This window comes from Oncorhynchus tshawytscha, linkage group LG01, assembly GCF_018296145.1.
Source record: "Oncorhynchus tshawytscha isolate Ot180627B linkage group LG01, Otsh_v2.0, whole genome shotgun sequence".
NCBI classification, from domain to species: domain Eukaryota; kingdom Metazoa; phylum Chordata; class Actinopteri; order Salmoniformes; family Salmonidae; genus Oncorhynchus; species Oncorhynchus tshawytscha.
The window spans coordinates 18,888,062-18,901,787 of NC_056429.1; the positions used below are offsets into that span (position 1 = coordinate 18,888,062).

The window sequence follows — 13,726 nt, forward strand, 5'->3', positions numbered from 1 at the left end:
AACAGTATTTGACGGGTCAAATAAGCTTTTTTTCCCAACACGTCAAATAACACAATTACATTCTAAATTTGCATGTGCAAGTTGTACAATACTGGTAATAAGGCATTATTTGTTCAACCGAATGGGAAAACGATGGTGTGAGCATTTGGAATTAGATCAGGATCAAAAATATTTGCAAATATCTTTGGTACCCCAGAAGTTGCTAAAAACATCGGGATCTAGCTTGCTTTAGCTTGGTACCAAGCTAGCACCAATGCAACCAGCCTGAAAACGGTGACCAGTAGAAACTGGAAACTGCAGTCATTTTCAATATTCTTAGCAATGATTTAGGAATTCATGTTAGTAAGTATTAGCTAGTGTGAGGATTCTGTGTTATGCACTATAGGCCGTTACCAAATATGTGATTGAATATTATCTGCTGTTGGCTTGTGTGGATGTACAGTGCCTTGCGAAAGTATTCGGCCCCCTTGAACTTTGCGACCTTTTGCCACATTTCAGGCTTCAAACATAAAGATATAAAACTGTATTTTTTGTGAAGAATCAACAACAAGTGGGACACAATCATGAAGTGGAACGACATTTATTGGATATTTCAAACTTTTTTAACAAATCAAAAACTGAAAAATTGGGCGTGCAAAATTATTCAGCCCCCTTAAGTTAATACTTTGTAGCGCCTCCTTTTGCTGCGATTACAGCTGTAAGTCGCTTGGGGTATGTCTCTATCAGTTTTGCACATCGAGAGACTGACATTTTTTCCCATTCCTCCTTGCAAAACAGCTCGAGCTCAGTGAGGTTGGATGGAGAGCATTTGTGAACAGCAGTTTTCAGTTCTTTCCACAGATTCTCGATTGGATTCAGGTCTGGACTTTGACTTGGCCATTCTAACACCTGGATATGTTTATTTTTGAACCATTCCATTGTAGATTTTGCTTTATGTTTTGGATCATTGTCTTGTTGGAAGACAAATCTCCGTCCCAGTCTCAGGTCTTTTGCAGACTCCATCAGGTTTTCTTCCAGAATGGTCCTGTATTTGGCTCCATCCATCTTCCCATCAATTTTAACCATCTTCCCTGTCCCTGCTGAAGAAAAGCAGGCCCAAACCATGATGCTGCCACCACCATGTTTGACAGTGGGGATGTTGTGTTCAGGGTGATGAGCTGTGTTGCTTTTACGCCAAACATAACGTTTTGCATTGTTGCCAAAAAGTTCAATTTTGGTTTCATCTGACCAGAGCACCTTCTTCCACATGTTTGGTGTGTCTCCCAGGTGGCTTGTGGCAAACTTTAAATTACACTTTTTATGGATATCTTTAAGAAATGGCTTTCTTCTTGCCACTCTTCCATAAAGGCCAGGTTTGTGCAATATACGACTGATTGTTGTCCTATGGACAGAGTCTCCCACCTCAGCTGTAGATCTCTGCAGTTCATCCAGAGTGATCATGGGCCTCTTGGCTGCATCTCTGATCAGTCTTCTCCTTGTATGAGCTGAAAGTTTAGAGGGACGGCCAGGTCTTCGTAGATTTGCAGTGGTCTGATACTCCTTCCATTTCAATATTATCGCTTGCACAGTGCTCCTTGGGATGTTTAAAGCTTGGGAAATCTTTTTGTATCCAAATCCGGCTTTAAACTTCTTCACAACAGTATCTCGGACCTGCCTGGTGTGTTCCTTGTTCTTCATGATGCTCTCTGCGCTTTTAACGGACCTCTGAGACTATCACAGTGCAGGTGCATTTATACGGAGACTTGATTACACACAGGTGGATTGTATGTATCATCATTAGTCATTTAGGTCAACATTGGATCATTCAGAGATCCTCACTGAACTTCTGGAGAGAGTTTGCTGCACTGAAAGTAAAGGGGCTGAATAATTATGCACGCCCAATTTTTCAGTTTTTGATTTGTTAAAAAAGTTTGAAATATCCAATAAATGTCGTTCCACTTCATGATTGTGTCCCACTTGTTGTTGATTCTTCACAAAAAAATACAGTTTTATATCTTTATGTTTGAAGCCTGAAATGTGGCAAAAGGTCGCAAAGTTCAAGGGGGCCGAATACTTTCGCAAGGCACTGTATATGTTATGCAACATAGCTGACTTGAGACATTGTCAACAGTTTCAGGGCCATGGGCCTTTCTCGGGATGGAAAAATACAGAATAACATAAAAACAGGAACAAACGGTGTTTTGTTAGATAACAGGAGCCAGGTGTGTGATAAATGTATAGAGTGCATGGGCACATAGATATTCTACACAACTACAACAACTGACCGCTGAAGCGCCTAGGGGGCTGGGACCAGCTCGTGCGCCAACAATCAACGATAGGCTGAGTGAGTTTAAACCACGCCCAGTCTCTACTTTGACAGGCCGGCTCGGAAGCAGGAACTACTTCTGTCAGAGTATATTATAATAACTTCGTCAGGAACAAGTCAGTTCTCGGTTTGCCCTGCGAGGTGTGACAGAGAGCCCATATATACGAAAATTGCATTTACCACTTATTGCTTAGCTAATAAAAAGTACATAGTATACAATTCGGTGACTCAGTGTCATACTTATCCTGATAACAGATTCGATTAACGCAACTCTTAACACTAGGTAGCCACTTATTGTTCTCCTATTGAAATAACTAGCTAGCCAGCTACTTAACCCTATTGCTCACATTATAACGTTATAAGAAGCCAGTTAGCTTCATCTGGCTAGTATTGCTTGACCAGACAGGGTTATGTGTTGTAAAGCTAGCCACAATAAAGATTAGCCACAATAATGGAATTTGCGTTTCACCTTGAAAATAAAAGTCAATATTAGAAAGTGGTGGAGAAGGTTACAATTGGTGGAATCATGCCATATTTCGACTAGATCATGTTAAACAAGGTTGGAGTGTTGGAATGTGGAGCAATGAAATGGTGTATAAGTACTCGGTGACACCTACAGAACACAACTGTGAAGAGTTTATGCAAATATTAGCATCTTAGCTCTTATTGCGGGACTTTGACTATGGGAAATCACCTCCACAGTCAGCCTATTGCGCATATTGACATTCAAATTGTACTGTACAGCCTTACCTAAGGATTGGGGATCAATGAAATGGGGTATCAGTCTACTCAGTACACAAGTCCTTTTTTCCCCAAAGTCCTCCTCAGAGTGATCAGGCTCCAAAACATCCACATTGCATAGTTTCTCCTCTGGAATTGTGTTCAATACACATAGTAGGTTCACTGGTAATATAATGTGGCTCAATTCACAGTTGTTTAAGAGTCCTGCAATAAGAGCTACGACGCTAATGTTCACTAGATGTCACTGAGTAGACTGATACCCCATGTCATTGATCCAAAATCCATAGGTAAGGCTGTACAGTGAAATGGGTATTCCCCAAATGCAATTCTATAGTCGTAACACATTCACAGTTTGATTTCAAGAGATTTGTCAAATTAATCAATTGTCTTTTGTTGAATTTATATAAGAACATTCCAACCTCGTTTAGCATGATCTATTCCATTATGGCATGATACCACTATTTGTATTAATTTGCATTATTTTCATTGCAATACTTTTATTTTGAAGGCGAATCGCAAATTCCACTATTGTGGCTAATCCTTATTGTGGCTAGCTTTCACATAGGTGGGTCAGATCACCATTTAATCAAATAGGAACGGTCTTAAAAATTTGGGGCATTTTAAATGACGACACCTAGATAGAAGGTTAGCTAGCTAACTATAGCTACTGAAACAGTACTTTTGCTATGTTTTTGGGGAAGAACATTGTTTGCATCCATCCATTTTAGCTAAATGTGATTTTCTGGATTTTTGTTTTAGATTCCGTCTCTCACAGTTGAAGTGTACCTATGATAAAAATTACAGACCTCTACATGCTTTGTAAGTAGGAAACACCGCCGATTTTACAGGTTATCAAATACTTGTTCCCCCCACTGTATATTGTGGCTTATATATATATATATAAGTAAACAGGAGCTGTGTTATATATATATATATGCATACTCCGTATTTTGGCAAATTTAGTACGACATTCGGGAACTTTTGGCATACTAACTATAGCCATACTATGACCAATAAGCATACTACTAGATTCACGTCATAACTAATACGGTTAGTGAGAGTATTCGAACACAGCTCCTGTTTCACTGTTAACTACTGCACTGCTGTCATCTCTACATGCCATGACAATGCTAAGTAAACACATATTGATCAAGGACAGGTGTGATAATATAAAATGAAGAGAAAACATACATTCCACATACGAGTTTATCAAGAAAACATGTTTCAATGATTCATGTCCACAGAGCTAAATATAGATTTCCTGCCCAATTATCATGAGGAAATTTAGAAATGGGGCAGGAAACGCAGTACATTCAACAGTAAAACAAATTATGAAACTGGGCAATTCAAGTACCAGAAATGAGGTGTAATTTAGAGCTATATGTGAACAGCAATAGAAAGTTATATGTTTTGTGTATTCAGCAAAATATCAGGCCAGGACTGATAAGGGGGTGAAATCATGTTGTTGTTGAAATTCCATACAATAACCTGCAACAACTGGCTCAGAATGACCCAAAATAAAGATTTTAAATAATTTTATTGAAAGATCAGTCCCAGACCCTTATGGTTTCAAAAAGCAGGCTTTGGGTTTAAGCGACAACATCCCAGACTCTTTTCCAAAGCCATCTCTTTGCCAAAACAGCAGCATTTGTAATCATATGAAAACTTATACAACAGGTCACTTGGCACATCCAATTCATACCATGGTGTACGGTTCTGGCAGTTAATACTTAAACACAACTAGTTTCATATCCAAGCAAATGCATTTACCATCTTTATTGATGAAATGAATGGATTGACCGCAAGTGATGTATATGGATGTATACAGTAATCATATCAGAATGTCTCTATAAAACAACTCAATGAGAGTATGAGACCAGCGAAAAGTTGCTTCTTATTTAAAGAGCTCATCATTACTGGGTGATGACAAGAATGGGGTCTGGTGAATGTTTTGTGACCAGAATCCAATGTTCTCTTTCCAGATGCAATCTGTCAAATGAATCTTTCAGCATCAGCCATGTTGCGTAGTGTTTGGATTTCATGTGTGATGAAACAGTAAAAACTTACATGGAAACATCTAAGCAGAGGCATGTAGATCCATTTGAAGTGAATAAGAGCCCCACTCACATCTTTAACATGTCATCAAGCCTTTGGTTTAGGGCAATACTGGTTTAAAATGGGATGTTCAAAATAAACCAACATTTACTCAAATGGATTATGCCATTTGGTCAATTCCTGGGAGAGCATCTTGTTTTGGTATTAATGCTGGTCAGAACATTGTCAAATAGTTTCCATTTGGAGGTTTAAATCAGGGCTTTGCATGTCGTTGGGAAGCTGTTTCAAGTAAAGATACTAATACGGGTCATTTTAAGACATTCGGAAAGCATGCACTGATGGACAAAGTGAAAATACACATTGACAAAACCCAGGTAAGAGTAACTAATATTTGCAACAAAAAAAGTGGACTTTTCATATTCACATAAAATGGTCAATATCAGAAATGCATTAGTTGACTAGACCAAACTTGACTGAAGGGATTGAGAGCTTAGTGAAGAACAGTTTACAAAACATTACAGCTTTTCTGATCATTTCAGGGGCTTTCGGGACACATTGAAGAGCTGTAATACTGTAGCCTGGCAGATACACAAGAAGGATAATTGAGTCATCCACTCCACTTGGAAGATGTGAGGCTGGTCCTGGGTGCACAGTCACCTTGACAATCATATTGATGAACAAACACGGGGTTGAAAAAAAAGAAAAAAAACTTGTTTAAGAGCAAATTGTTTGTATTGACTAAAGGGAAATTATAACCAACATATTCCACTACATTGAACATAGAAAAGTTACAATGGTAAATGCTGCTGCATGGGGTATACTAATATCTTTCAATTTATGATTAAAACAGACGACATGTTGAAGCTGATTATTCCATCTTCCGTTTGCATTAGGTGATACAATTTTGCCTGAGGAGAGTGGGTTTTGCACATTTCTGACAGTAAACTGGCTTTACAATTGCGTAGGTAAGCTGAAAACAACCTTGCCCCACAGCAGATCGGCATAGCCAAGTACCATCACTAACTATAATTACAGTTTACCATGACCAATTATGAAAAATACTTGACCAGCCTGTGTTAACCCTTTATATTCATTAAGCTCCTATCAACCGAGGATGCAGCTGCTCTTCCATGATGTCCTTCTGGTTAAGACATATGAACAAGAAGTAAGAAAAGCCTAACAGAGGCACCTGTGCCTGACTGGAGTTTTTATAGCATTGTCTTTATTAATTGATGGGGAGTTGTATCTCTTTAAAAGGAAACAAGTTATGAACAGCAACAGATGGATAATTTGATGGCAGCTTTTGCATAAAATACTGTCTGACATCCAAGAGGAAGAAAAAAAACAAGACACTGCCTTGTAGTACTGATTGAGGAGTGTAAATTATAACAGATCTTGTTACCCCTATGTAAGTCCAAAAAGAAAAAAATAAATTAAAAAAGAAAACATAGTAAAATAGTTGATCAGAAAACGTGATATCACAATCCATATTTTTTTCTCTGAAACTATTTGCATTTGGCTTAAGATCTGCTGACTCCCTTTTCAGTGTCACTATCACCCCCCAGTCTACAAACCAGGAAAGGCTGTTTGGAGATGTCCAAAGAATGTGGATTTTCCATTTCTACTCTTTGAGAAATCTGTGTGCACTAAGGTGGGCTGAGAGTATGAGAAACACCACCACAAAGCTTTTCCGGATGCAATGTAGCTACACAACGATCTGGCCAAACATGCCACAGTCTTAAAAAAAGAAAATATAATGTGGTCTGCTTTGTCCTCACTAGTGCTTTTGGCCCCAATGAGGGGAATACTCCCTTCATGGCATCTTTAATAAGTACTTTTAGAGCAAGCAGAATCCAGTTTCTTTCTCTGTCTGGTTTCCAGAGAGAAAAGAGTAAATGTCAAACTAGTGCCAGTTATGAAGTTGCTGATGATCATATTCTGCTATAAGTTTCTTTATATGTGCCAGTTTGTTGTGTAGATATTCACAGCGATTCTTCTCTTGGCTATAGTTTCGATTCGTCTGTGAGGGATAGAAAAACAATCAGTATTTGCGCAGAAATTCCTTGAGCAGCTTTACGAAAAGGAAAAAAAAAGAAATCAGATGCAAAGCTTACCTTTTTTATTTTACGATATTCTTGGAGTATCTGATTGTGGATTGTCTGTAAAAGAAAATACAAAACGATTTATAAAATGGATCAATCAGTGATTTCATTCAAATTTTAATCCTGAAGTCGAACATGAAAACAAAAACTCCGGACGGCACCATAGTGCAGCTGAAGTGCTTAGGCAGAACAGTAGTCACAATGCTCCAGGGGGTGTACCTTGTACTGGTCTGTGCCTTGTTGGAGCTGCTTGAGCTCAGTGTCGAGCACAGTGAACTGCCGAGTGATGCCCTCTATCCGAGAGTGGAGGCCACGGTACTCACTGTACTCAGTATTAAAGTCATTCTTGTAGGTCTGACGCTGCTCGGAAGAGCCAATCACGGTATACTTCCTGTTCAGAGGGGGGGGAAATGCAGAACTAAGAAAGAGGAGTGATTCAATGAAATACCTTTCAATTGCGCACTTTCCATGTCGTCAAGATCTGTTGCTGGAAACAGTCATTTCATTATACATGTATTGTGGTTTTGTAAGAAGAAGGAAGTGCTTACGATAAATAGTCTGCCATCTCAGTCGATGACGAAGGAACACTGGTGTTGTTGCACATTCCATTGAGATCTGAAAGGAAGCACAAGGTGACTTGGTAAGATGTATCGGCTTCAATGGAGAAGGGTTATGAAGACTCACTATTTATTATCACTTACATCAGTCAGGGCTTCCATTCACAAGAACGCAGACTGCAGTAATCTAGGTATAGTGTTCATATATACATTTGATCAAGTCATGTCAATTGGGACAAAAATCAGATATTTGAACTGTAAGGATGAGTATGTGTTGTCTTTCCATTGTGCAAAATGTCTAATGAATTACCCGATTTAAAACTCATGAGCTGGAATCATGCTTAGCAGTAGAGGTCCCCAATTTTGCCAATCGGTCACCTGATTTAACTGAGTACCAATGTGATTACTACAAACAATGACTATAGATCTCTATACTATGACAACTCACCTGTGCTCCTGTGTGGAATACTGCTGCTCTTCAGGTTGTCAGGGCTGGAGGTGATGTCACAGGCCTTTCTTGGTTCAGGAATACGCTCCTCCACTCCTTTCCTCTCCCTCTCTTTCTCTCTCTCCTTGGACTTTTCCTTGTCTTTGTGTTTTTTGGACTTCTTCTTGGACTTGCCGTGCAGGGAAGGCGAGGAGCTCTTGCCTCGGGGCCTGTCGAGGCCCATGTGTCTGGGGGACGAGTGGCCCAGGCTTGGTACGGACAGTGCTGCAGGCCCAGAGAAGACAGGTGGCTGGCTCAGTCTCTCGGCCATGGCTGCCTCCTGGTTCTCACAGTCCCGGCCATTGTGGCTGGAGTCGTTGCTGACGTCAGAGAGTGGGTCGAAGGGCCGGGGGATGTCCAGCAGGGGGAGCTGGGAGCTGGATGTCACACTGTCTCCTACTGCCGCGACCACGGCCCCGCTCACCTCCTTCCCATTAGAGGAACTCAGCTTGCCATTTACTGGTCCCGCTGCCTTGTTGGCGAGGTGTGATATCCTGGGCTTTTTGTTGGCCAGTGGATCGATGAAATCCGCAGCCGGCCGTTTCTGGCAGAAAGAGTTTGAGGCACAAAATGAAACTGGGAATGTGGACTCATTTCACCTCTAAGGATTCTGAGGAAAACTATGAGCTATAGTTTCTATTGATGACACATCAAGATAAAGAATATATACAAAAATTAAGTTAATGTGCTGTGCTGGTGAGAAGCAGAGGAGAAGGTCAGAGTGAAAGGGAACTCGGCTACACTGAGTGTATGATAACCGTGCCCTTTCCACACAATGCATGGTATTGTATTACTAACAGACTTCATTTGAACCGGCCTACACTAACAACTTTAGAAGTGGCTGACCTAATCACAGTGGAGCAGGAAGTCCTTGGTTCTGAAATAATACTAGGCCCAGTTTAAAGCCCTGTGGATCGGCACAGCTCCTTAACCTGTTTAGTTTGGCAGAACTCCTCGAACGTCTCTCACCAAACCAGACTGGCCACATAGACAACTGCTCCGCTGTGGGTTTCTGTTTACAGCTAGTGTTCCTCAACACCATTGCACGTTTGTGTGTACGAAGGAGGGGGAGACTGGAGTGTGTATTTGCTAATGTGTAAGGGAGGGAACGGAAGGGAAAGGACATGAGGTGTCTGAGGTGAAAACTCAGAGGGGAAGGAGCTAATAATAAAATCTATAGTAACTCCACAGAGAACAATGAGACATATTTCCCTGGATGTATAAATGCTCCTTGCTTGTTCTGCCCACTATGACTAATTTGCTCCCATTGGAAACGACAAGCTGTGGTCTCTCTTGGTTTAGTTATAAAAATCTTTGGTAACTCCTCCTTAGAGGACGCTCTGTGAGGACAGTGGGGAGGAGGTGGAAAAGAATAAAGGGGTGGAGGAGCATGGCGCGTGTAGCTTAGTTGGTAGAGCGCAACGCCAGGGTTGTGGGTTCGATTTCCACGGGGGACCAGTATGGGGGAAAAAGTATGAAAATCTACGCCCCTCACTACTGTAAGTCGCTCTGGATAAGAGCGTCTGCTAAATGACTAAAATGTAAGAGAAGGAAATGGAGGAAGAAGAGTAGGCTTACCTGCAACGGGGAGCTGCTGGACAGCTCTTTGGGAGGGCTCACTGGGACTGGGACCTCAACTGGAGGTGGCGGAGCCACTGTGGTGGTGGTCGTGTTCTGAGTCTGACTTTGGGCCTGACTCATTTTCCTAAAACAAAGCAAGTCAAATTGAGTCACCACACAGTGAGACATAAATAATACATTGCAGAGAGGCCAAAATTTTGACTTTCATTATTTGTGGAAAAACTTTGCGTTCGGGTTAAATCTATTGCTGAAGTAGGTCGAGGCACATTGGGGCCATACTTGCGAATATTAGAAAAGTGTAAACTTTCTCAGGTCTCAAAATGCGCATCAGACAATGAAAATCAATCAGCGTAGTTGCACTTGATGAAATACTACATACTGTATATCCACCAACCAATGGCATTTCTTAAAATAGGTCAAATTGGCCACCAGCAGGATATTTTAAACCTCCAGATTGAAGTGTTGAATGCCAATATAGCATGATCATTCTTGACTAGGCTACTAATGTTAGACAAAATGCAAAAGGCAAGTCTTTGCATATAGGCCTATGACAAAAATCACGTTTTGCTAATCCGTTTCTCACACACACACACCCATGTGCTTCTGTGGGAAAAAGCTCAAGGTCTACACAACATTTAATGCACATGAAAAAAAAAAAAAAAAAAAAGTCAGAGCATGGCCTGTCATGTACCATCATCATTGCATCCTGGTGGAGTTTGAGTTTGACTCAAATGACAGTGTACATTAAAAGGAAAAATCCGACCACACTGAAAAATAATTTAAAAAGTGGTTTAAGAAAAACACTGTTTGGTGAACAAATTTTGGCATTATAATAAGGTTGGTAGCAACATGGAAAATCTTTGGAAACCTGTTGCAGCTCAAGTCGACAAAAAAAATCCACAATGCAATTCTCTGTGCTGACTGGCTAGCTAGGTAGCCAGCCAGCAAATGTAGCTACACACAATATCAGCATGCAAAGTAACTAGTTCACTGTAAAATCACCTAAACAAACTGCACTATCAATTTAGAAGTCTAGCCCATTTTTTTTCCACAGCAAGAGAGTTGCCATATTAATACAATAAACCCTTTTTCATTATCAAGCCAATTAAGAATATCGTAGAAACTTGTAACCGCGTTAGAAATGCAGTAATTATTATATTGTGAAAAAAAACACATTGTGAGCTATGACATGAAGTAATTTGAATATGTTGCAGGAGAATCATTTTCCCTTATTTAACTCGCCAGATCATTTCCCATCAATGGATGTCGATTTAACTCGATTGAATGCTATGATTAAGCAATAAGACACAAGTGGGTATGGGAGCCAAGTGGTTAGAGTGTTGGGCCAGTAACCAAAAGGTTGCTGGATCGAATCCCCGAGCTGATGAAGTAAAAATCTGTCGTTCTGCCCCCGAACAAGGCAGGTAACCCACTGTTCCCCGGTAGTAGGCCGTCATTGTAAATAAGAATTTGTTCTTAATTGACTTGCCTAGTTAAATAAAAAGGTTAAATAAAAATATGGCCAATATACCACGGCTATGGGCTGTTAAGCATGACGCATCACGGAGTGCATGGATACAGTTGTTATCCGTGGTATATTGGCAATTACCACAAATCCCCAGGGTGCCTTATTGCTATTATAAACTGGTTGCCAATGTAATTGGAACAGTAAAAAGTATATTTTTGTCATACCCGTGGTATATGGTCTGATATCAAATCAAAGTTTATTGGTCACGTACGCCGAATAGAACAGGTGTAGACCTTAGTGAAATGCTTACTTACAGGCTTTAACCAGCAGTGCAAAAAATGTATTAGGTGAACAATAAGTAGGTAAAGAAATAGAACAGTAAAAAGACAGGCTATATACAGTAGCGAGGCTATATACAGTAGCGAGGCTATATACAGTAGCGAGGCTATATACAGACACCGATTAGTCAGGCTGATTGAGGTAGTATGTACATGAAGGTATGGTTATAGTGATTATACATATATGATGAACAGAGAGTAGTAGTAGTGTAAAAGAGGGGTTGGCAGGTGGTGGGTGGGACAATGCAGATAGTCCGGTTAGCCAATGTGCGGGAGCACTGGTTGGTCGGCCCAATTGAGGTAGTATGTACATGAATGTATAGTTAAAGTGACTATGCATATATGAACAGCTTTCAGCCCAATCAGCATTCAGGGCTCAAACCAGGTTTATAACTGTAAATAAATCCCCTTTGCGGATATGCATAACCATAGATAAATCCGACAGGAGAGTTTGAGTGATGAAAGTTGGACAGAGGATCTTAATCTCTTAGCAAGAAATACTTGGACGAACATAATAAATTAATGCTAGGCTATTTTCTGGCAAATGTGCTGCTATTTGCCAGATGTTAAGACTACAAACCATTATAAAATAGCCCATTTGTGAGATTGACTTGTCATTTCAATAGGCATAGGCTACAGACTGATTGCAATTCAACTTTGCCATTGTTTGCTTAGACAAAGGCAGGTAGCCTATAGGCCTACATCTAATTTCAGATTGTCTAAGCAACTGTAGACTATATGTAGTCAAGATGTAAACTCAATAATTTAGCAGCTTGCTTAGTTCAAATTAAGATTTATTCAACATGAATAGCGAGGCGATTTTGAGGTAAGAAGTGCTTGTGTTTCCCAAACCATGCTGGAATAGGCTACTGAGGATGGGGTCATAACTTTAAATCACCGAGTTAAATATTAATGTATATGAAGTGAATATGCTTGTCAACAAAAGTATTTAACTTGTAGCCTAATCTGACCGCTGTTACCGTCAATCTAACAACTACGTTCTAACAACTGCGTTAGAGCTTCCAATTTAATTAACTAAACATGTCCCTTAATAATGGCATAATAACATTGAAGATAGGCTATTTATTCAATTGGTTTGACAGCTACAGGTAGGCTACACAAGTGGCACAATGTGATTTGCAATGACTTCAGTGATCTCATCATTTCAACATATGTATTGTATCAAATGGTTACTCACAATGGCATATAAATTAATAGGCTACTTGATGGCCAGAGGAAAATGTATCAGTCTCCACATTTAATGTCAGTTTCATTGAGGACTTTTGTCCATGAAAAGAACCACGCGAGGGAGTTCCATAACTTCCACTTCAAATTTTCTCTTGGCCAGCCCCCGAGACCCAAGAATTCAGCATGTGTAAAACCCTTCGCTTTATGTGGTTTTCCATGAGAAAAGTTGACATTGGAATGAACAGAATTTTGCAAATATATCCAATGCGCTCTAGAGCGCCTATAGTCGTTTTTCCTGTGCTTTGTTGCCTGATTTCTTGATGTGCATCAGTTCTAGCGCGTTAATGTTTTATGGAAGAAAGGTTGGAAATAGGTCTCTCCATAATGACAACGTGAACGCGATTGGTCGACAATCTGCTGGGTGGGGCGTTATACGTTCCTTCATTCATTGGATCCATATCTCCTTTCTATAATATCGCTAGGATTTGGCACCATGCGATGCACCCCCCTGGACTAAAGGGGCAGACAAATAGGAAACATTTGCAAGACCCTCTGTTAAATTACACATTTCCTGAGGTAAGAATATCTAAAAAATAAATAAAAATAAAAAATGAAATATGATCAATGGCTCATTCGAGAGTTGTGACATCAGATAGTATTGAAATCTGACATGTATGATAGACGTTTTCGCGATCTTAGTCGTATTCTTATTAACTTCCAATGTAGCAAAAGAGACTTCATCACAGTGCTACATCATGCCGGACGGATTTCTGCCTGCTTGAATACCAATAACTCACAGATACACATTAAATGACCCAGGTAATCAACAGATCAGAGATGCACAAAAACAACATAACATTCAACAAACATTTTTGTTAAGGAAAACACTTCACTGCTGTCCTCG

The 13,726-nt window shown here is 40.1% G+C and overlaps 1 protein-coding gene across 1 annotated transcript in view; it reads right to left on the bottom strand.

Annotated features, from left to right (window-relative positions):
* Positions 1 to 4,234: 4,234 nt before the first annotated feature.
* Positions 4,235 to 13,726, bottom strand: part of LOC112234332 (RNA polymerase II elongation factor ELL) — a 42,771-nt gene continuing 33,279 nt past the window's right edge. Inside the window, exons 7-12 of the mRNA XM_042305312.1 lie at positions 9,826 to 9,952; positions 8,209 to 8,791; positions 7,752 to 7,818; positions 7,423 to 7,594; positions 7,216 to 7,260; positions 4,235 to 7,121 (exon numbers count right to left, since the gene is read on the bottom strand). Coding sequence (XP_042161246.1) covers positions 7,005 to 7,121; positions 7,216 to 7,260; positions 7,423 to 7,594; positions 7,752 to 7,818; positions 8,209 to 8,791; positions 9,826 to 9,952 — 1,111 coding nt within the window. The 3' untranslated portion in view covers positions 4,235 to 7,004. The remainder of the gene's footprint in view (positions 7,122 to 7,215; positions 7,261 to 7,422; positions 7,595 to 7,751; positions 7,819 to 8,208; positions 8,792 to 9,825; positions 9,953 to 13,726) is intronic.